This window comes from Oryctolagus cuniculus, chromosome 11, assembly GCF_051225735.1.
Source record: "Oryctolagus cuniculus isolate XC-2025 breed Fujian yellow rabbit chromosome 11, ASM5122573v1, whole genome shotgun sequence".
NCBI classification, from domain to species: Eukaryota; Metazoa; Chordata; class Mammalia; order Lagomorpha; family Leporidae; genus Oryctolagus; species Oryctolagus cuniculus.
The window spans coordinates 24553911-24577319 of NC_142877.1; the positions used below are offsets into that span (position 1 = coordinate 24553911).

The 23409-nt window shown below is 51.5% G+C and overlaps 1 protein-coding gene across 3 annotated transcripts in view; it reads right to left on the bottom strand.

Annotated features, from left to right (window-relative positions):
• The window catches only part of CBFA2T2 (CBFA2/RUNX1 partner transcriptional co-repressor 2), a 130492-nt gene extending 126785 nt beyond the window's left edge, over positions 1 to 3707 (bottom strand). The window contains exon 1 of one of the 3 annotated variants that reach the window (XM_089308114.1): positions 3522 to 3707. In XM_089308114.1, the coding sequence (XP_089164240.1) occupies positions 3522 to 3660 (139 nt within the window). In that variant the 5' untranslated portion in view covers positions 3661 to 3707. The remainder of the gene's footprint in view (positions 1 to 3521) is intronic. The other 2 variants (XM_089308113.1, XM_089308115.1) reach the window with 2 other exon arrangements.
• Positions 3708 to 23409: the final 19702 nt, after the last annotated feature.

Genomic DNA, 23409 nt, shown 5'->3' on the forward strand with positions numbered 1-23409 from the left:
AGTGCTTTCCCAGGCCATCACAGAGAGCTGGATCAGAAGTGGAGCAGCTGGGTCTCGAACCAGCACCCATATGGGATGCTGGCACTGCAGGCGGCGGCTTTACCTGCTACACCACAGCGCCGGCCCCCAGAGCTCTTGTTTTCACCTCAGCTGTCCATACTTGGCCTTCTCCAAATCCCATGAACCCTCTGGTCCCTGAACCTGCTCCCTGGATCTAAAGATAAATGAGCCTCAAAATGCTAGTTAGGGGCTGGCATTGTGTCCTAGTGGGTAAAACCGCTGCTTGCAGCGCTGACATCCTGTATAGGCTCCAGATCGAGTCCCGATGCGCCATTTCCAATCCAGCTCCCAGTTAATGCACCTGGGAAAGCAGCAGAGGATGGCCCAAGTCTTGGGGCCCCTGCTCCCATGTGGGAGACTTGGAAGAAGCTCCTGGCTTCTGGTTTCAGCCTTGCCTAGCCCTGAGGGTTGCAGCCCATTTGGGGAGTGAACCAGCAGATGGAAGATTCTCTCTCTCCTCCTTTTTCTGTAACTTTTGCCTTTGAAATAAATAAATTTCACCAAAAAAAAAAATTCTAGTTAACTGTTGTTAGGTTCCTCTAAGGCAATTCTCCAGAAGTCCTGGTACTTCCAGACGATTGAAGTTCCCTTGTGCTGAACACAGACCCAAAAACCCCACTGGAGCACAGACCTAAATCTTCTGTATAGGGGCTGACATTGCAGCACATCTGGTTAAGCCACCACCTGGAACGCCGTCATCCTGTATCAGAGTGTCAGTTCAAGTCCAATCTTTTGATCCAACTCCTTGGTAATGTGCCTGGGAAGGCAACAAATAATGGCCCAAGTATTTGGATCCCTGTCAACCACATGTAAGAGCGCGATAGAATTCCTGTCTCTCAGTTCGGCCTAGTCCAGGCCTGGCTGTTTTAGACATTTTGAGGAATTAACTAGTATATGGAAGATCTGTCTTTCCGCTCTGTCACTCTGGGTTTCAAATAAATATCTAAAAATATTTTAAAAAAAGAAATCAACAGCCGGCGCCGCGGCTCACTAGGCTAATCCTCCGCCTAGCGGCGCCGGCACACCGGGTTCTAGTCCCGGTCGGGGCGCCGGATTCTGTCCCGGTTGCCCCTCTTCCAGGCCAGCTCTCTGCTGTGGCCAGGGAGTGCAGTGGAGGATGGCCCAGGTCCTTGGGCCCTGCACCCCATGGGAGACCAGGAAAAGCACCTGGATCCTGGCTCCTGCCATCGGATCAGCGCGGTGCGCCGGCTGCAGCGGCGGCCATTGGAGGGTGAACCAACGGCAAAGGAAGACCTTTCTCTCTGTCTCTCTCTCTCTCACTGTCCACTCTGCCTGTCAAAAAAATAAAATAAAATAAAATAAAATAAAATAAAATAAAATAAAATAAAATAAAAAAGAAATCAACTATTCGAAGAAAATACAAGGTCAATCAACTGAAGACAGAATTCAGTAAGCTAAATAAACAAAGAATAAAAGCTAAAAGGGCCAGTGCTGTGGCACAGTGGGTTAATGCCCTGGCCTAAAGTGTCGGCATCCCATAGGGGCGCCAATTCGAGACCCGGCTTCTCCACTTCCGATCCACTCTCTACTATGGCCTGGGAAAACAGTAGAAGATGGTCCAAGTCCTTGGGCCCCTGCACTCATGTGGGAGACCCGGAAGAAGCTCCTGAGTCCTGGCTTCGGATCGGCACAGCTCCAGCTGTTGCGGCCGTTTGGGGAGTGAACCAGCGGATAGAAGACCTCTCTCTCTCTATGCCTCTCCTCTCTCTGTGTGTAACTCTTAACTTTCAAATAAATAAATAAGTCTTTTTTAAAAATCTAAAAACATTGGGGCCAGCGCTGTGGCGCAGTAAATTAATACTCTGCCTGCAGCGCCGGCATCCCATTTGGGCGCTGGTTCTAGTCCTGGCTGCTCCTCTCCCAATCCAGCTCTCTGCTATGGCCTGGGAAAGCAGCAGAAGATGGCCCAAGTCCTTGGGCCCCTGCACCCACATGGGAGACCAGAAGAAGCTCCTTGCTCCTGGCTTCGGATCAGCCTAGCTCCGGCCATTGCAGCCATTTGGGGAGTGAACCAGCGGACGGAAGACCTTTCTCTCTGTCTCTCCCTCTCATTGTAACTCTACCTCTCAAATAGTAAATAAATAAAATCTTTTTTAAAAAAAATCTAAAAAAATATGCAATTACCTGAAAACTTGTGTTAAAATCTGTGTTATGCAATACAGCTTGTGGTTCTTTATTAGCAGGCAACTTTCCCTGTTTATGGCTGTGTTTTGGACCCTTGGATGTTTTGTAATGAGAGTGTGGTCATTCGCTGCCTACAACCCTGTGAGAGCTCATACTTAGGAGTGTAACAATGCCACCACCAGGAAAAGACTCTACTAAAGCTAACCCAGTGCTCGTTCAAGGAGCCAGCACCTCCTCTACTAACGTATGCTGGAGATGAAGCTTACATAATGCTCCTAGGGCATCCTTTACAGAAACCCAAACCAGAAATGCCCCAACCTTGTGATATGTCTGCATAATGGATGCGGCATATTAATGACAATGAATAAAACTATTGCTAAACAGAGAACAGAGGGGACTCTCCCTAAATGTCAAGTGAAAGAATCCAGACACAAAAGAGTATATACTTTCCACTTATATTCAAAGTCCTTAGACTAAACAAAGCCAATCCATGCTATTAGAAGTCGGGATCCTGGGGCCACATTGTGGCACAGTGGATAAAGCTGCTGCCCGTGACACCAGGCTTCCCATATGGGTGCTGGTTTGAGACCTGGGTGCTTTCACTTCTGATGCAGCTCCCTGCTAATAATGCACCTGGGAAAGCAGCAGAAAAGGGCCAAGTGCTTGGGCCCCTGCACCCATGTGGGAGACCTGGAGGAGGATCCTAGCTCCTGGCTTTCCCCTGGCCCAACCAGCCCCAGGCTTTGCAGCCTGTTTGGAAGTGAACCAGCAGATGGAAGATCTCTCTCTCTCTCTCTCTCTCTGACGCTGGCTTTCAAATAAATTTAAAAATAAATAAATCTTGGAGCCGGCACTGTGGCACAATGGGTTAAACCCCTAGCCTGAAGCGCTGGCATCCCATATGGGCGCCGGTTCTAGTCATAGCTACTCCTCTTCCGATTCAGCTCTCTGCTACGGCCTGGGAAAACAGTAGAAGATGGCCCAAGTCCTTGGGCCCCTGCACCCGCGTGGGAGACCCTGAAGAGACTCCTGGCTCTTGGCCTTGGATCGGCGCAGCTCCAGCGGTTGCGGCCATCTGGGGAGTGAACAAGCGGATGGAAGACCTCTCTCTCTCTGTCTCTACCTCTCTCTGTAACTCTTTCAAATAAATAAAATAAATCTTTTTAAAAAAAATAAATAAATCTTAAAAAAGAAAGAAAGAAGTTAAACACCTTTAAGATTCTTCAATGTCCTTAATATAAAAGTGGCCTCCACGATATTTCAAATCCTGTGTCCTCTCGTGCAGACCTCTGTCCTCCGTCCCACCTCTTTCCTACCTTCCCCACCAGCAGCAGAGTTCTCCACTCCCTTCTCATCCATCGTTCCTTCAGCCTGTTCCCGGGCAGGGTGCACTGGGCTCCAGGATGCAGAGTGGGACAGGAATGGGAGTTGGAAGCCCGAGGCTAAGGAAGGCATATGAAAGGTTTCCAGTCCGCCCCCTTGAGGACTCTGATTTGCCTTTTATCTCCTGTAAACAAAGGGTCACAAGGGAGAGAGGAATTTACTGAAAGACGGAGTGAGACTATCTCACTCATTCAGAGCTACCCAGACCTCATTCCCGGGATACTGCATCCCTGGGGCACTCAGAAGGTAGTCACCTACAGCTCCCTGGCTATCAACTCTGCTCGCCTGTGGGGCAGTGGTGAAGAGACACTTTGGGAGGCCAGTACCTGGGTTCAAGTCTGACTCCCCATCTCATTCCATCTGCTATTGCTCAGCCTGGGAGGCAGCAGGTGATGGCTCAAGTACTTGGATCCCTGCCACCCATGTGGGAGAAAGAGAAGTGTTTTGGGCTTCTGGCTTCAGCCTGGTCTAACCTTGGTTGTTGTGAGCATTTGGGGAGAGAACCAGCAGATGAAGATATCTCTCTCTCTCTCTCTCTCTCTCTCTCTCTAATATCCTGCCTTTAAAGTAGATGAAAATAATTAAAATGAACATTATAATTGCCACCAAGCAATGTGGAAACCAGGTCATTCTGGCTAGTCCACAATGACAGCAGTAAGTAAGTGAAACTACGATAAATACTCTGAGGAAAATAAGGCAGGAAAGAGGCAAGGGGCAAAGAAAATCTCTTCTCTTTTTAAAAAAGATTTATTTAGTTAGTTGAAAGGCAGAGTCAGAGAGAGAGGGAGACAGAGACAGCGATTCTCCAGTTGCTGGCTCACTCTCCAAATGGCCACAGGAGCCACAGTTGGGCCAGGCTAAAGCCAGGAGCCGGGAACACCATTCTGGTCTCCCAGGTGGGTGCCAGGGGTCCTTGTCCTTGAACCTTATGCTGCTGCTTTTTTTTTTTTTTTTTTTTTTTTGACAGGCAGAGTGGACAGTGAGAGAGAGAGACAGAGAGAAAGGTCTTCCTTTTCAGTTGGTTCACCCTCTAATGGCCGCTGCGGCCGGCGCACCGCGCTGATCCGATGGCAGGAGCCAGGAGCCAGGTGCTTTTCCTGGTCTCCCATGGGGTGCAGGGCCCAAGGACCTGGGCCATCCTCCACTGCACTCCCTGGCCACAGCAGAGAGCTGGCCTGGAAGAGGAGCAACTGTGGCCGGAATCCGGGGCCCTGACCGGGACTAGAACCGGAGGTGCAGGCGCCGCAGGCAGAGGATTAGCGTATTGAGCCGCAGCGCAGGCATGCTGCTGCTTTCTCTAGTGCATTAGCAGAGAGCTGGATTGGGAATGGAGCAACTGAGACTTAAACTGGTGCTCCTATGAGATGCTGGCACTGCAGGTGGCCATCCAACACTGACCCCAGGTCCCACAGGAAATCCTGAGAGAGGTAGAACTGCACCCCTGAAAGCTGAACAAGGAGCGAGCCCTGCCAGCAGCTGGAGAGAGAATGAGTGATTCCTGACAGGGGCAGCAGGAGCAAAGGCCGTAAGGCAGAAGCATCCGGGGCAAGAAAGGACATTGCTTTTGTGCAATGGTTAAGTCCCTGCTTGGGATGCCTGCATCTCATATCAGGTGCCTGGTTTTAGTCCAGGCTCTTTCCTTTCAGCCTCTGGTTTCCGGCGCATGCACACCTTGGGAGGCAGCAGATGATAAGCCAAGTACTTGGGTCCCTGCCACTTATGAGAGAGACCTGGATGGGGTTCTTTGCTCCTGGCTTTGGTCTGACCCATTCCCGGATGTTGCAGGCATTTGGGGAATACATCAGCAGCAGATAGGAGGTCTCCGTCTCTTCTCTAGTGTGTGTGCGTGTCTTTCAAATAAAATGAAATAAACTGATTAAAAATTAAGAAAGCAGGGCTGGCATTGTGGTACAGCAGGTCAAGTCGCCACCTGTGATGCTTTCATCCCACATGAGCGCCAAGTAGAGTTCTGTCTGCTCCACTTCTGATCCAGCTCCCTGCTAAAGTGCCTGAGAAAGAAGCTGCTGATGGCCCATATAGAGGATGCCCCAAGTACTTGGATCCCTGGCACCCACATGGGAGACCCCGATGGAGTTCCTGGCTTCTGGGTTTGGTCTAGTCCAGCCCTGACTGTTGTGACCATTTGGGGAGTTTACCAGCAGATGCAAAATCTCTCTTCTCTGTCTCTGTCTCCATCTAACTCTGCCTTTTAAACATATGATAAATCTGTTAAAAAAAAATAAAAAGGACATCAGTGTATAGCTGGAGACTGAGCAAAGGAATTAGGACCAGATAATCCAGAGATTCCTAGGCCATAGCAAGATATTTGAAAACGATTTTCATTATTTATTTGAAAGGCAAAATTAGAGAGGGAGAAATGGAGAGAGAGAGATCTGCCATCTTCTGGTTCACTCCCTCAATGGCCCAAAGCCAGGAGTTTCATCTGGGTCTCCCATGTGGGTGCAGGGGCCCAAGCACTTGGGCCATCTTCCACTGCTTTCTCAAGCACATTAGTAGGGAGCTGGGTCAGAGTGGAGCAGCCAGGACTTGAACTGGTACCCATAGGAATGCTGGTGCTACAGGTGGCAGCTTAATCTGCTATGTTCCAACATCAACCCTGCTCTTTGACTGCATTCTAAGTGAACTTCAGAGACACTAGACAGTTTCGAACAAAACTTCTTAAGCCTCCTAGAGTGAAAATTGTGCTCACAGAAGCAAAGGTGAGAAGCTGCTGGGGTGATCCAGACGGACACCACGGTGGCAGGGACCAGGATGTTGGCAGTGGAGATGCTGGAAAGGGGGTGAATTACAGATGTATTTTGAAGGTGGATCGATAGGGTTTGCTGATGGCTTGTTTCTGGGGTGCAAGAAAGAGAAGAGGGACTGGCACTGTGATGTTGCAGGTAAAGCCGCCGCCTGCAGTGCTGGCATCCCATATGGGTGCCGGTTCTAGTCCTGGCTTCTCCACTTCTGATCCAGCTCTCTGCTATGGCCTGGAAAAGCAGTAGAAAATGGCCTAAGTCCTTGGGCCCCTGCACCCATGTGGGAGACCTGGAGGAAGAGCCTGGCTTCGGGCTGGCTCAGCTCCAGCTGTTGCGGCCATTTGGGGAATGAACCAGCGGTTGGAAGACCTCTCTCACTCTAAAAACGAAAGAGAAAAGAGGAAGAAAGGAAGGAAGGAAGGAAGGAAGGAAGGAAGGAAGGAAGGAAGGAAGGAAGGAAGGGGGAGGGAAGGAGGGAGGGAGGGAGGGAGGGAGGGAGGGAGGGAGGGGAAAGAGTCAAAGATAACACCATGGTTTTGGGCCCAACAGCTGGAAGGATGCAGCAGCCACCTAGTGAGGGGCACAGCTCTAAGTGAACACAGGCATCTTGTGGGCAGAAGCAAGAGTCAGGTTTGGGGATGTTAACTTGAAGATATCAATAGACAGTCACATGCCGATGTAGCTGTTGCTGATACAGAGCTGAAATGAATGCACGATTGTTACAGAACACGCCCAAAACTGATCAGAGGAATTGCTGTAGAAGCCCCAAACTTAGGTCCACTCACTCGCAAGGCGCGAGCCACTCACTGACAGCAGGGAGGGGGACGGAAGCAGGTGCTTGCTGGCAGGTGCAGTTATTGCCTACTTCCCAGGCTCCATCAGGGCTTTATAGACCCACGTTGGGGTTGAGAGGCAGGCATCCAGTTCTCGTCCTGCCCCTGATTGGTCCACAGTGCTCATGGTTCTCCTTTGACTGGTCAGTGATATCATGCACTTTGCAGAATTTTGGTGATGGCAAAGTCAGGCAGTGGTGACTTCTTGCTTGGGGTCTGAGGTTCCTGGAGACGCCCCTCAAGCCTGAACAGCAAGATCTTATCTACAGGGGAGCTAAAGGATCTCATGAGTCTTGTGTTCAGGGATACTGTGGGGCTGGCTGCACTACACCTTCACCTTGGTGAGTTCATTTTAATAAAAACAGGGCAAGGAAACTTTAATCTAAGAGAGGGAGGCTGGGAGGCCGTGGGAGACTAGGACCTGATAGTATCTAACACCTGCATCAAAGGCTCGGTTTCAGGATGTGTATAACCTGAAATAGTCTGAATGTGACCCACTCTGCCTCCCACAGCCTCTGGTGCAGCTGAGCCTTGGCCTTTGACAAGCTGCCAACTCTCCCTCCCCTCCCCTCTGGGCCTCCCATCTGGCGCACCTTTCCCAGGTGTCAGCTGGGCTGGAAACCACCCAGGCCCAGACTTGTTGTGTGACCTTAAACTGCCCCTGGCTGCAGGTGATCTCCCTCCCTTATTCGCCTCCTGGCAGCACTGGCTCCTGCTGGTGCTTGGGACAAAGTTGGGTGGGTGCAGTTGTTTGCGTTACAACAGGGACAATTGGAGACAATTGTTCCCATTCCCTCACTGCTCCAGGGCACAGCTCCACACCTGTTCTCCACCTTCCTGCCCAGGTGCAGGCCTGAAGAGAACAAAAGAACACCCACTCCCCAAGGTCATTGCCAGGATGGGGGAAGGGAGAGAGGCTACAGCTGAGAGAGCCCTATTCCAGAAAGAGAGACCGACTTAGGGGTATTAGAAGGTTTGAATCAGCACCACCCATGAGAACTTTCTGCAAGGATCTGTAGCTGTCTCCAGGGCTTGTGGCTGTTGGACACTTAAAGTGGTCCTAAAGTTCCAATTTTTTAAAAAATTTTAATAAATGTAAATATAAGCAGCCACATGTGCCTAGTGATGGCTGTTTTTTTTTTTTAAGATTTATTTATTTTATTTGAAAGTCAGAATTACAGAGAGAGAGGGAGAGGCAGAGAGAGACATTCTATCACTAGTTCACCCCCAAGATGACCACAATGGCCGGGACTAGGCCATACTGAAGCCAGAAACCAGGAGTTTCAGCTGGGTCTCCCAGGTGAGTGCAGGGGACTAAGTACTTGGGCCATCTTCTACTGCTTTTTCCAGGTCTTTAGCAGAGAGTTGGATTGGAAGTGGAGTGTCCAAAACTCAAAACTGACCCCCATATGGGATACCTGTGTCGCACGAAGTGGCTTTACCTTCTAATTCACACCGCCAGCCCCTGATGGCTGTTTTGAACAGCACAGGTTTTAATAGTCCGCTCTGAAAGATGAATGATAATGACAAAATGTTTAAGTAATAACAGTTGGCTTAAGACATTGCGTGGGATACCCACATCCTACACTGGAGTCTCTGGGTTCAAGCCCAAGCTCTGCTTCTGATTCAACTTCCTGCAGAGGTGCACCTAGAGACAGCAGACAATTCCTTAAGTAGCTGGGTCCCTGCCACCCACATGGAAGACCTGAAATGGGTTCCCGGCTGCTGGCTTCAGCCTGGCCCAGTCTTAGCTATGCAGGTGTTGGGGTTAGTGAACTCTGTCTGCTTTTCAAATAAATAAATAATGGTTACAAAGTAATAACATCTATCATTTGTTGAGTGCTCACTTTCTTTTTTTTTTTTTTTTTTTTTTTTTTTTTTTTTTTTGACAGGCAGAGTGGACAGTGAGAGAGAGAGACAGAGAGAGAAAGGTCTTCCTTTTTGCCGTTGGTTCACCCTCCAATGGCCGCCGCTGCAGCCGGCGCACCGCGCTGATCCTGGCAGGAGCCAGGAGCCAGGTGCTTTTCCTGGTCTCCCATGGGGTGCAGGGCCCAAGCACCTGGGCCATCCTCCACTGCACTCCCTGGCCATAGCAGAGAGCTGGCCTGGAAGAGGGGCAACCGGGACAGAATCCGGCGCCCCAACCGGGACTAGAACCCGGTGTGCCGGCGCCGCAAGGTGGAGGATTAGCCTATTGAGCCACGGCGCCGGCCCTCACTTTCTTTTTTAAAGATTTATTTATTTATTTGAAAGGCAGAGTTATATATAGAGAGATGTTCCATTTGATGGTTCACTCCCCAAATAGCTGCAATGGCTGGGACTGGGCAAGGCCAAAGCCAGGAGCCAGGAGCTTCTTCCAGGTCTCTCACGTGGGTACAGGGGCCCAAGCACTTGGGCTATTCTCTGCTGCTTCCCAGGCACATTATCAGGGAGCTGGATCAAAAGTGGAACAGCTTGGCCGGCGCCGCGGCTCACCAGGCTAATCCTCCGCCTTGCAGCACCGGCACACCGGGTTCTAGTCCTGGTCAGGGCGCCGGATTCTGTCCCGGTTGCCCCTCTTCCAGGCCAGCTCTCTGCTGTGGCCAGGGAGTGCAGTGGAGGATGGCCCAAGTGCTTGGGCCCTGCACCCCATGGGAGACCAGGAGAAGTACCTGGCTCCTGCCATCGGGTCAGCGCGGTGCGCCGGCTGCAGCGCGCCAGCCGCGGCGGCCATTGGAGGGTGAACCAACGGCAAAAGGAAGACCTTTCTCTCTGTCTCTCTCTCTCACTGTCCACTCTGCCTGTCAAAAAATAAAAAATAAAAATAAAAAATTAAAAGTGGAACAGCTGGGACTCAAACCTGTGCCCACAAGGGACGCTGGCACCACAGTCACTGGCATTACGCACTAAGCCACAGCACCAGCCCCAAGCATACACGTTATGTTGCAGACATTGCATGCATCTCCTTTACTCCTCACAACTACGATGTCATGGAAAAAAAAAAAGTGCTATCTCCATTTCACAGAGAAGGAAACTGAGGATCAGAGTGGTGAAATCAGAAGGCCAAGGTCTCTGAATAAGGAAGTGCTGAAGGCTGAAAGGGAACACCCAAATCACATTTCAACCCCACTCAAGTAAATAAACCCAAAGCCAGCAGCTTTGAATCCGCCCAGCCCCTCTACAAATGGATGGAGTGTACAAACTGCTGAGGAACGCCAATCAGCCTCTGATTTGGGGGACAAAAGCTCGGACTCTGATTGCATCCTGAGTCTCTCTGGGCTGCGGGTGGATGGGGGTGGAGGCTGAGTGACACAGAGGGACCTGGCGGAGGGGGGCGGCGGGGTGGGGGTGGAGCCGGCCAGCTGGTGTCAGCCACCCAGGACATCAGCTGGCTGGCGGGCTGGCGGGCTGACACAATGGGCGGGGGCCTGGTCAGAACCCTTCTCACTTCTGTGCCCAGCCCTCTCCCGCGCCCTGGCCAGCTGCTCTAGGCACCTTCTCCGGCTTGTGAGGGACAGCAGAGGATGCTGGGAAGGTCTGTCTGGAATGAACTCCAGTGGGGGTGTGGTGGGGGCGCAGGATGTGGGAGCTTAGGAGCTTTTTGTGAAGGTCTCCTTGGTGCCAGACATGGCGCTGCAGGATTTGCATATGTCCTTCCGTTCCCTCCTCCCAAAGTCCCCTTGGTAATAGTAATAATAATTATGATCAACAATAGGGATCCAATGGCTCATGCTGAGCCCGCCAGGCTGGAGCTGGAGGAGTTAGCTCAGTTAATCCTCATGACCGCCTTGGGAGTCCAGGACTTTTATTACAGCCTTTGCCAAATGAGGAGCCTCAGGCTGAGAGCGGTTAAGGGACTTCCCAGCGTTAGGGGAAAAGGTGACTGCACCACCTGAGGCTCCCACCCCTGCCTTCTACCGACAGCTTTGCCCTGCGAAAGTCTTGTGAAACTTCAACTTTCAGTTCAACCAGGAGAGTTTTGTTGGAACCCAGCCACGCTTGCAGTGTACACATTGTCTGTGGCTCACGTTGTGCATGGCTGATTGCTAAGACAGCAGACAGAGGGACCGCGGACCACATGGCTGGCACAGCCTATGTTTTAGCCTGTCCCCCCCCCCCCCACTGCACTTGGTCCCTTACTCAGGAGTTGGCTCCGTGGGAGGGAGGCTGAGAACCCAAATGCTCAGTTCCCCTAAAGATACCCCTCTCTCTGGAGTCCTGATTGGCAGCTCTCACCCTGTGGCTGGTCATTTTCCATCCTGTCTGCTCAAGTGTGACACGGTCCATTCCCTCAAATATGCCTGGAGCAGGAACTGTGTGCCCAGCATGGGACTAGGCACAAGGTACAAGGTGGATGTGAGCCTCGTCTGCAGACATCACAATCACCTAGCACATTTGTAAATATAAGCAGTACAGAGTCCTGTGAGCACGTGTGGGGCTTACAGAGCACCTGAGAGGGGAGCCAAATCCATCTGCCCTTCAGGGAGTGCTTCCTGGAAGAGGTGACGACAATATTTGAGATCTGAGAAATGAGGAGGTTCCTTGTTCTAGCCCCCCCCCCCCCCTTGAGACTCCTTTCCCACTCCTAGGAGCCTTGATCACATCTCAGGGGAAAAATAGTTTTTATTTAATTCTTCAAAAGGTTTTATTTACTTATTTGAGATGTAGAGCTACATACAGAGAGAGGGAAAGACACAGAGAGAGGTCTTCCATCTGCTGGTTCACTCCCCACTTGGCTGTAATGGCCAGAGCCGTGTTGATCTGAAGCCAGGAGTGAGAAGCTTCTGGGTCTCCCACGCCGGTGCAGGGGCCCAAGGACTTGGGCCATCTTCTACTGCTTTCCCAGGCCAGAGCAGAGAGCTGGATCGGAAGAGGAGCAGCCAGGACATGAACCAGCCTCAGGGGAGAATTACTTTCTGGGGAAAGAGGCACAGTTGCTCCCCCCGCCTCTGTGGACTGCAGCAAGCTGGAGAAGGCAGGTGGCTGGGTCAGCAGTCGCTGCTTTAAAAGGGAGCACACAGTTCCTTCGTGTGACACTTACAGCTGTTTGTTCTTCCCCAGTTCACCCCCTCACCAACAGCCTTCCAATTAGGTGTGGAGCACCCACTTTACGCCAGGCACCATCCTAGGTCCTGGGGATACAGCAGTGCACGAGACAGATAACGATCCCTGCCTGCGGCAGGCAGCGAGCCCAGGAGGTGAAGCGCCAACCAGGACACCTGCATTCCAGGTCTGAGCGCCTGGCTTCCAGCTGCGGCTCTGCTCTTTCTTCCTGCTTCCTGCTAACACACACCCTGGGAGGCCACAGGGGGCTCCAGTACTTAGGTCCTTGTCACCGCCGTGGGAGACCAGACTGAGTTCCAGGCTTCTGGCTTTGGCCCAGCCCGGGCCTGGCTGCTGTGTATATTTAAGTGAAGCAACAAATCAAAGACCTCTGTCTGTGTATGTCTCTCTGTCTTTCAAATAAGTAAAATATAAAAGCTTTCTAAAATAAGGGGCCAACATTGTGGTGTAGCCAGTTAAGCCACAGCTTGCAACGCCAACATCCCATACAGGAACATCAGTTCAAGTCCTGGCTGCTCTGCTTCCAATCCAGCTCCTTGCTAATGTACCTGGGAAAGCAGCAAAAGATGGCCCAAGTACTGGAGCTTCTTCCACCCACATGGGAGACCCGGATGGAGTTCTAGGTTCCTGATTTCAGCCTGGTCCAGCCCCAGCTGTTGTGGCTGTTTCAGGGGTGAACCAGTGGATGGAAAATCTCTACCCCTCCCCCCCATCACTCTGCCTTTCAAACAAATAAAATATATCTTTAAAAAATAAATAAAAATCAAAATTCCTGCCCTGGCAGAGTGTCTTCTGCTGGGGATCAGGAGATGATGCATCTGCTGCAGCTAAAGGGCGATAAACACCACGGGGAAAATAAGCAGGTGGCAGACGGAGGTCAGGGAAGACCTGACTGGGAAGGGGACCCGCGGGAAGCCTGCCACGCTGGGACACCGAGACACCATGAAATTCCAATCCATCGGACTGTGAAGTCATGACATTCTGAGTAATGGAATTCTGGGGCCGTGGAATGCTGATCAATATTTCTCTGGTGCCATAACATTCTAATCAATAGAATTCTCTGGTTGTGAAATTCGAATAGCACTCTGAAGGCTGGAAATTCTAACCAATCAGGACATTTTCCCAGGAAAGGAAGCAGCTGGGGAGCCAACACATCGGTGATCAGTGGGAGCCAACCAGGAAATGCACTTACAAGGGCCCTGTGGCAGGAGGGTGGCAGGGTGGGAGCTGGAACCTGCCCCGGATCAGCCCCGCAATGGGCGAGAGCTGGGGCAGGTGTTTTGGTTCAGTGGGTTAAGCCACCCTCTTGGGACTCCCATATCTCATATGTGAGTGATATTCTTAATTATTTCCATTTCATTTTTTATTATTTAATGGTAGAGCACTGCATTTATTCATTCATATTTGTATTTATTTTTTTATTTGAAAGGCAGAGAGATACAGAAACAGAAATCTCCCAACCACAGGTTCACTCCCCCAATGCTTACCATTAGTTTCTCCCTCCCTCCCTCCCTCTCCCTCTGTTTCCCTCTTTTCCTCTTTCTCCCTTCCTTCCTTCCTTCCTTCCTTCCTTCCTTCCTTCCTTCCTTCCTTCCTTCCTTCCTTCCTTCCTTCCTTCCTTCCTTTTAGATTTAAAGCAAGATTTCTTAGAGTCAGAGACCTCCAGCCAGAGTACCATGGAGAGGGCTTCTAAGAGAGGCAAAACCCAGAGCCTGGTGGTAGTGGGGTTTTTAAGCACAATTTTGGGAAAGAAAAAAAAAAACTTATCAGCTTGACATTCAGTTACAAGGCTGGAACAGAACCCATCAAAAGACCTGATCTGCAATCTTTTTACCCTGTTTGGCTTGCTCATAAAACAAAAAAGCCACCCAGAAGGGTGGGATATATAATTTGTTTCCATTAGTTTCCTACGGTTTCTTAAAATCGGGGGCTACAAACGCTGACAGTATCCAGGCTGAAGCCAGGAGCCTGGAACTCAGTCCACGTCTCCCACATGGGTGCTGGGACCCATGTGCTTGAGCCATCACTGACGCCTCTCGGGGTGCGCGTGAGCGGGATCTGGATCAGCAGAGCTGCGCCTCCTCCCGAGCGGTGTCTTAATGGCTGCCCCCTAGTTCCATCTTACAGTCGAAGAAACAGGCTTGGAAAAATTGCCTGCACACACTAGGCAAAGCCACACACAAGGGGCAGTACGGGGAGGCATGGGCTTGCACACAGCTATCAAGCACTTGAAATCCGGTGCTGGTGCAGTAGAGGAGCTGAACTGCTCGGTGTGCTTCATTACAAACACGTGCACGGGGCCAAGGGCGACTGTGGCAGGTGGTACAGCTCTAGAGGCCATTCAAGGAATTTGGATGTGGAGCTCGCAGACTCTGCTAGTTGCAGAATAAGAGCTTTGGAGTCTCAGGGATCTGGATTCAAATCTGCCCACCCGCTGTGCGGCACTGGGAAGTTAATTAACCTGTCTGAGTGCTCATCTGAGTAAGAAGACTTCTTACTGCATGGGCTTCATTCAGTTCCACTTAGAGGTCCTGGGACACCGCTTCCGCTCCCCACGTCACCTTTTCTGCTCACAGGGTCACATCAGGCTGAGTCACTCCATTCCGGCCCCTCTGCCTTCTCCCTTCATTTCGCATCTGGGGAGCCTTCAGCTCCCAGAGGATTTAACTCTCCCACAATGCTGCAGGCGGCAGCAGGCAGGGCAAGGTCTAGTTCCAGGTCTCTCTCTTCTCCAGGCTCCACCAGGCCACAAAGTGACCTTGGACAAATTCCCTAACCTGTCTGAGCTGGATTTTCACTTCTTCAAACTAGAAAGGGAAAATTCTGAGGTCACAGCGCTCTGGAGAGAATGACAAGATTAAGGAAGCCAACCTGTGCTGGGCACACTGATAAGCTTGCTCTCAAGGTCAGTTGTTAATGTTGCTGTCTTTTGATTGTTGAACTTGAATAATAACTATTCCCAATTATTCCAGCCCTGGCCCCTTTCCCTTGCCTGAAAGAACTCTTTGAAGCTTGAGCCCCAATTCCAGGACTCAAACAGGTCCCTGTTTCCTTCTCTGAGGACCTGGCGTCTGAGCTGATTACAGGAAGGAGGCGGTGGGGACCTGGGGCAGGGGACAGGAGCTGATGCCGGGAGTCTGCAGGGCTGGAGGCCCGGGCCACCCCCTGCTGGGGACATATGCACAGCAAGCCCAGACTTGACTCTTTCTGGAGCCTACTAAGCTGCTGGTGCCTGAGCAAGAACTTAACTGCCCTGGGGCTGGCTCGGCCAGAGAGGCGGCTTTGGAGGCCCAGGAAAGCAGGGTGAATGTCACATAGCATCTGCAACCAGGGCCGGTACCACTGAGGAAGCGCAGAGATGGCCTGGCAGTGATGGCCCTGAGGATCCCCCACAAGGCACTCAAGGACTGGCCAGCACGGCCTGTGGGCACCAGGTCAGACGAGAAGCTCCTGTGGTGGATATTTGGCCCAGCAGTGAAGATGTGATTTGGGGACCAGCATTGTAGTACAGTGGGTTAAGCCATTACTTGTGATGCCAGCATCCCACAAGAGACATGATTCAAATACTAGGTGGTCCACTTCCAATCTAGCCTCCTGCTAATGTGCCTAGGAAGGCAGCAGAAGATGGGATAAATATTTGGACCCCTGGTACCCATGTGGGAGATCAGGATAGAATTCTTGGCAGAGAATTATTATGGTCATTTGGGGAGAGAGCCAGTGGATGGAAGATACCCCTCTCTCTCTCTCTCTCTCTCTCACTGTTCTGCCTTACAAATAAGTAATGAAATAATTCTTTAAAAAAAAAAAAAGATGCTGCTTGGGATGCCTTTATCTCATATGTGGGTGCCTGGGTTCCAGTCTCAGCCCCATTTCTGATTCCAGCTCCCTGCTAATGCACACCCTGCGATAGAGCAGGTGATGGTCTGGGTCCTATACCATCCTCTTGGGAGACCTGGATTAAGTTTTGGCTCCTGGCTTTGGCCTGATCCAACATCCCATATGAGCGCCAGTTCATGTCCTGGTTGCTCCACTTTTGATCCAGCTCCCAGTTAATGCATCTGGGAAAGCAGCAGAAGATGGCCCAAGTGCTTGGACCCCTGCCACCCACATGGCAGAACTGGAAGAAGCTCTTGGGGCTTCTGCCTGACCCAGCCTGGCTGTTGCAGCCATCTGGGGAGTAAACCAACAGATAGAAGATAATATCTCTCCCTCTAATCCTGCCTTTCAAGTAAATAAAATAAATCTTTAAAAAGAAGAGCAGACAGTAGGAAAGATGATCTGAGGAGGCAGAGGATGCCAAAGACTGTGCACTGGTTTTGAGTTTTGCCTGTGCTGGGTTCGAATCCTAAGTTTCCCACATTCACAGCTCTGCAGCCCTGCAGACCAATGCTATCACCGGCTGTGTGTCTTTGGACCAGTCCCAGGACCTGCTTACCTGAGCCATGTTCCTACAGAAAGCCAACCTATCCCTGGGACTCTGTGTGCCCAGCACATGGCCAGCTCCCAGTAACCACGAGTTACTTGAACTCTCTGCTTTGTAGGGCCCAGGTCAGAAGAAGGTTACATGACAGCCAGGACTTGTTTCATCTGTGTGGTCAGAGTCCCACTGCTGCCCTGAGTGGGGGACCCTGGGGACTCCACTTCCTTCTCTGGATTAAGAAAGTCTCCTGGATCTATATTCCTTCACCCAGATTCTGACCTCCCAACTTTCTGGCCAAATTCCTTTCTATCCACAAACATCCAGGCGATTGCTACTCCTTCATGCTGGATCTGCTACTCCACCCTGCTCCTGGTGGTAAACTTGGGGCTCAGGCAAGTGAAGCGGATTGTTCAATGCCACACCGACCCAATGGGCCACGGACACAGGTCTGACCTAGCTTCTCCCTTTAGCTTTGGCATTTTTTGTCCCTTCCTTCCTTCCTTCCTTCCTTCCTTCCTTCCTTCCTTCCTTCCTTCCTTCCTTTCTGTTTTCTTTTTTCTTTTTTTCTTTTTGGACAGGCAGAGTGGACAGTGAGAGAGAGAGACAGAGAGAAAGGTCTTCCTTTTTCCGTTGGTTCACCCCACAGTGGCCGCTATGGCTGGCGCGCTGCGGCTGGTGCACTGAGGCTGGTGCACCGCGCTGATCCGAAGCCAGGAGCCAGGTGCTTCTCCTGGTCTCCCATGCATGTGCAGGGCCCAAGGACCTGGACCATCCTCCACTGCCTTCCCGGGCCACAGCAGAGAGCTGGACTGGAAGAGGAGCAACCGGGACAGAATCTGATGCCCTGACCGGGACTAGAACCCGGGGTGCTGGCGCCACAGGCAGAGGATTAGCCTATTCAGCCGCTGCGCCGGCCTGGCATTTCTTTCAATATAGAAAAATGCACAAGATTATATCCGCTTATTTCTGGCATTAAAAAAAAAAAAGCTCACTTCTCTCTGCATCTCTTCCTCTCTTAACTCTGCCTTTAAAATAAATACAATCTAAAAAAAGCCCACTTCATACAACTATTTTGATGACTGGTATTCACAAATCAAAAACTACAAAACTAAGCTAACAAGTGATGAAGAGGATGTGGAAAAGTCAAAACCTTGAGCTCTGCTGGTGGCGAGGATGTCCAACGGTGCAGCCACTGTGGGACATGGCATGGGGATCTCTCACAAAATTATCCATGGGGCCGGAGTTACGGCGCAGCAGGTCATCGAGCTGCCTATCTGTGGACCGCCAGCTCTAGCCCACGTCCCAGCTGCTCTGTGTCTGATCCAGCTCCTTGCTGAAGCACCTGGGAAGGCACTGGAAGGCAGATCGGGAACTTGGGCCCCTGCCACCTATGTGGGAGACCCACATGCGGTCCCTGGCTCCTGGTTTCCACCTGGCTCAGCACTTACTGTTGTGGGCATTTGGGGAGTGAACAAGCAGATGGAAGATAGTGCCCTCTTCCCTCCTCCCTCTCTCTCTCTGTCTCTCACCCTACCTTTCAAATAAATAAATATTTTTAAAAAAATGCAATTATAGGAAAGTTTTCAAAAATCATGTGTGTACCTATTTCCCCAAGCAATCAAACATGGACACTTTAATTTTGTTACTTTGATTTCCTTTTGTTTTCCTTTTCAACAAAAGTGAGGAAACATTGCAGCTTCCACTGGGGCCCTCTGTCTATTTGTCATCTACCCCACTGCCCTGTCTCTCCCAGGGAAGCTGTGTTTCCATAAATCCACACATGTGTTTTATTTTTAAAAATATTTAGTTATTTATTTGAAAGGCAGAGTGACAGAGGGAGAGGAAGAAACCAAGAGAAAGTCAGAGGTATCTTCCATCTGCTGGCTCACTCGCCAAATGCCTGCAACAACCAGGCCAAAGCCAGGAGCCAGGAACTCCATCCTGTTCTCCCACATGGATGGCAGGGGCCTAAGCACTTGGTTCATCTTCTACTGTCTTCCCAAGATCATTAGCAGGGAGCTGGATCGGAAGCAGCTTGAACTGGAGCTCTGAAGTGGAGTGCCAGTGTCACAAATAGCAGCTTAACCCTTGTGCCACAATGCCAGTTCCTTTAGATCAACTTGTCAGCTTCCACATCTAAGTGAGAATATGCAGGATTAGTCTTTCTGTGCAGGACTGATTTCATATAACATATGTCCTCCAGTTCCATCCAGATTTCAGGTGAGACTATATATATATATATATATATATATATATATATATATATATATAATTTATTTGAAAGGCAGAGTTACAGAAAGAGAGGAAGCCACAGAGAGAGAGACAGAGAGATCTTCCATCTGTTGGTTCACTCCCCAAATGGCCACAACGGCCTGAGCTGGGCCAAGCCAAAGTCAAGAGCTTCCTCTGGTCTGGTCTTTCACGTGGGTGCAGGGGCCCAAGCACTTAGGGCATCCTCTGCTGCTTTCCCAGGTGCATTAGCAGGGAGCAGAATTGGGAGTGGAGCAGCCAGGGCTCAAACGGGGCCTGTATGGGATGCTGGAGTGGCAGGCAGCAGCTTTAACCATTATGCCACAACACCAGCTCCCGGGTAAGTCTCTTGTAAGACAGAAACCGGTTGGTTTTGGGCAGAGTCTGTGATACAACAGTTCAGGGTTGGTGGACATCTGAGAAGAAGTCCTTGAAACATGGAATGTCTGGTGAAACAAGTATTTGCTCAGTGAGCACACAATTTATCCAAACAAATGGCTGTGCAGGAATCTCCTGTGGCAACAGTGGCGTTAATGATGGGTTACAGTTTCGTCTTTCCAAACAAGAATTCCTCGGGACAGTCTACTCACGCTGACACAAGGGGGCTCAGTTCTCAGACTCAGTAGTTGAGTAACGTTGAGAATCAGGGTCTTGCTTTCCATGTGCATCCAATCTCCCACTGCTGGGCGCTTGGGTTTTTCCCCGTGTCTCACTGTGCCACGCAGTACCGCAAGGACATCTTGGGCGAGTGTGTATTTCTCTCGAAGGGGAACTGTTAGGTGGTGAGATGTGAGCATCTGCACTTTTCCTAGAGTCCTGTATTCTTCTCAACCCACCTCCTGCCTCCCAGGGAGGGAAACCCCCCTCCGCAGCCACCAGAGCAGACGGCAGGAACTGCCAGGCTTTTGCCCACACCGGCTGCCTGCCCACCCGCCTGCCCTCCCTTGTTCTGGCAGATTAACGGTGACCTGTGACCCTGGCAGGCTGGCCACTCTCCCGGCCAATTTCAGCCTGTCGAAAGGAATCCCAGGGGTGGTCAGGGCCCAGGGATGTGTTGGCCAGATGGGCCTGGGAGGTCTCGCGTTGGCTTATCCCAGGAGGCAGAGCAGGTGGGCAGCCCCCAGCACCCCCTCCCCCCATTTTCCCCATTATGCATCACTGGGCTGGAGCTGGAGCCAGATGGTGGGGATGGGGCGGCCTTGCAGCTTGTGGTCTGACAAAGGATCCTGTGTACTGTCTCTCCCCCAGCGCTGACCAGCTAGTCTCTGGCTGCCCAGTCACCCTCAGACCTGGTTTGGCTTGCCCCGGGTAGCCTTTGTGCTGAGACTGCCCCTTCTCCCATCCCATTAATGCTCCTGGAGAGCCTTGAACTTGGAAATGCATTTATCATCAAACTGAGGATGGGGATGGGCAGGTGTGACCAAGGCAGCGTGGCCCCATGGTTACAAGGATGGAATAAGATCAAATGCAATGGGTGTGGTAGAGATGCAGTGCCCTGGTGCCTGCCGCTCAGGGAAGCCTCATCGAAGGTCCCCGTGACTAATACTGCTAGGGCGGTCGCTTGCAGAAGAGTCTCCTGGTTAGAACAGGCTTGGGAGTCAGCCTGAGTCCACCCAGATCTGCCCCTGAGTGAGCCAGTTGGCAGATCACCTAAGCTCTCAGTTTCCCCACCTGAAATGGAGCCAATCAAATCCTTACAGAGAACAGTCCTGAGGGTGTGTGAGATAAGGAAGGCATCTAACACACAGTAAGCATTCAGTATATGAATCTCATTAGCATCCTCTTCTAGAAAGAGCTTTCAGGTTCCTGGAGAGAAGAGAGCCCCAGGGTGGGGCGGGCAGGGGCCCAGGGCAGTCAGGTCCCAGGCTGCTTCAGGCCTGGAATCCTCCCCGGGTACAACTGTGCCATGTCTTGATGGTGTCCTGATGTGCTTCTGTTTCTTTATCTGTTGCATGGGTCAAGTGACAGCAGCGCACTCTCAGGGATGCTGGGGACAATAAGTAAGTTACCCCCCGAAAGTTTACGGACCAGGGCTGGTCTTGTGGCACAGTAGGTTATGGATGCTGGTTCAAGTCCTGGCTGCTCCACTTCTGATCCTGCTAATGCACCTGGGAAAGCAGTGGAAGATGGCCCAAGTGCTTGGGCCCCTGTACCCATGTGGGAGACCCAGATGAAGCTCCTAGTGCCTGTCTTCATGCTGGTCCAGCTGTGGCTGTTGCGGCCATTTGGGGAGTGAACCAGTGGATGGAAGATCTCTCTCTCTGCAACTCTGCCTTTCAAATAAATAAAATTTTCTTAAAGAAAGTTTGTGGACCATGATCACTAATTAGTAGCTGGGCAGGGGTTTGGTGCAGTTCCTGAGATGCCACATTAGAGCCCCTGTGCCGTCTCAGAGTGCCTGGGATCCATGCTTGGCTCCACTCCAGTCCCAGCTTCCGGCAGGTGCACACCCTGGGAGGCAGCAAGTGATGACTCTGCCACCCACATGGGAGACCTGGACTGAATTTGGGCTCCTGGCTTTGGCCCTGCCTGGCCCAGGCCCAACTACTGTAGGCATTTGGGGAGTGAACCAACAAATGGAACCCTTCTCTGTCTGTGTTAGCTGAGGTAAGAGGCGGTGCCTAGGGATGGTTTCTGCCTGGGGGACTCACGGGAGGGGCTTTGGAGGGTCTCCAAGTCAGAAGGGCCTTGGGACACAGCTGAGGAGGAGGAAAGGGAAGATTGTGGGGGGGGGGCACACAGGCCCTGGGTTCCTTTTTTGGATTGGGGGGAGGGTCCTTACCATCGCCCGGGAGGCTGAAGCTCAAGTCTGCTCTGAGAGGCATTGGACTGGAGCGCGTGGGAGCCACAGCAGGTTGGGGAGGGGGCGCAGCCAGGCCAGCATGCCCGCACGCGGGGCTGCCTCCAGGGATACCCTCCCTGCACACAGAGCCCGGGCCGCTCAACTGGCTCCTCGGTGCCAAGCGAAGTCTATTAATATCCAAGTAATGAGGTAATTACTGTGATTTGGAAAAATTACTAGTGAACGCTTTTGAGGGAATTTCAGAGCAGAGAGAGCAGGGGAGGCAAACATCTGCAGAGGGCTGCAGCGCGAGCCGGGGTCCCCGGGAGCGGCGTGGCGCATGTGCGGAGGACGTGGGCGCGCGTGACGGGGCAGGGAGCATGTGTGTGTCACGGGGCGGGATTTCCAGGCCCAGGAACCCCTTACTTGGGATGGTGCAAAGCAACAGATCGGGGTGGGGGAGTAGAGGAGGAGGACAAAGCCTTTCAGAGGCCAGCCTGACGGACGCCCGCCCACAGTCACCCCAGCCCTAAGTCCAGAGGCTGGGCGGAACTCAAGGTAGCTGGGCCGAGGACCTGACCAGCACGCCCGTCAGGCTCCTGCAGGCTCCGGGATATGCTGTGGCCGCTGGGTGGAGTGACACCTGTGTCCTTTGGAGTCCTGGTGTTTGGGCCTCTGCCACCCACGTGGAGACAGGGATGGACTTCCAGGCTCCTGGCTTCAGGAGACGGCCAGTCTCTCTCTCTGTCTCTTCTCTGTCACTCTGCCTTTCAAATACAAATAAATAAATAAATCTTTTTTTAAAAAATAAAACTCTGGGGTGGGCCCTGTTATGTATTTCTGTTAGGCTGTCACAAAACATACCAAACACCGGAGTAAGGGAAAGGGTTTATTGCGGAAAACCAGCATACTGGAGGGAAGGGGCAAAGAAGGGAAAAAGGGAGGAGAGTATAAGAGAGAGAGAGAGCAGAGGAGCTAGCGAGGAGAAAAGAGAGAGAGCAGAGAGGAGAGCAGATGAGAGGAGCCAAGAGAGCCACGTGTTCAGGAACAGGCCCTTTTAAAACTTTGCCGGAGGGCGGGCAGGGAAGCAGGAATAGCCAATCCCATTAGGTTGAGGATGGAGTTTGGCACAGGTATTTGGGCCATGTGGCTACCTGGCTTTCAGCAATGGCAGCAGGAACCGGGGCATTAGGATGTAAATCAGGGTGTAGATCGTGCCATAGAGCCATAGATAACACTGCACCAGTTTCCTAGCAGGCCCTGGCTGCGAAGGATGTGCATTGGCAGGAAGTTGGACTGGAAGCAGAATAGACGGGATTTGAACCAGGCCCTTCAATGTGGGATTTGGGTGTTCCAAGCAGTGACTTAACTGCAGTGTCAAATGCTTGCCCCTGTTTGGTTTTGTTTTTCCTTTTTAAACTAATTGATTTATTTGAGACAGACAGAACTCCCATCTATTGGTTCACTCTGCAAATACCTGTAATGGCTGTGGTTGGGTTGGGCTAGAACCTGGAGATGGAAACTCAACCCAGGTCTCCCACATGGGCAGGACAGCCCGCACCTGAGCCATCCCCTGCACGGAATTGGGAGCTGGAGCTGGGCACTGAACCCAGGCATTCTAATATGGGAGACAGGTACCCCAACATTTTTTTTTTGGACAGGCAGAGTGGACAGTGAGAGAGAGAGACAGAAAGAAAGGTCTTCCTTTGCCATTGGTTCACCCTCCAATGG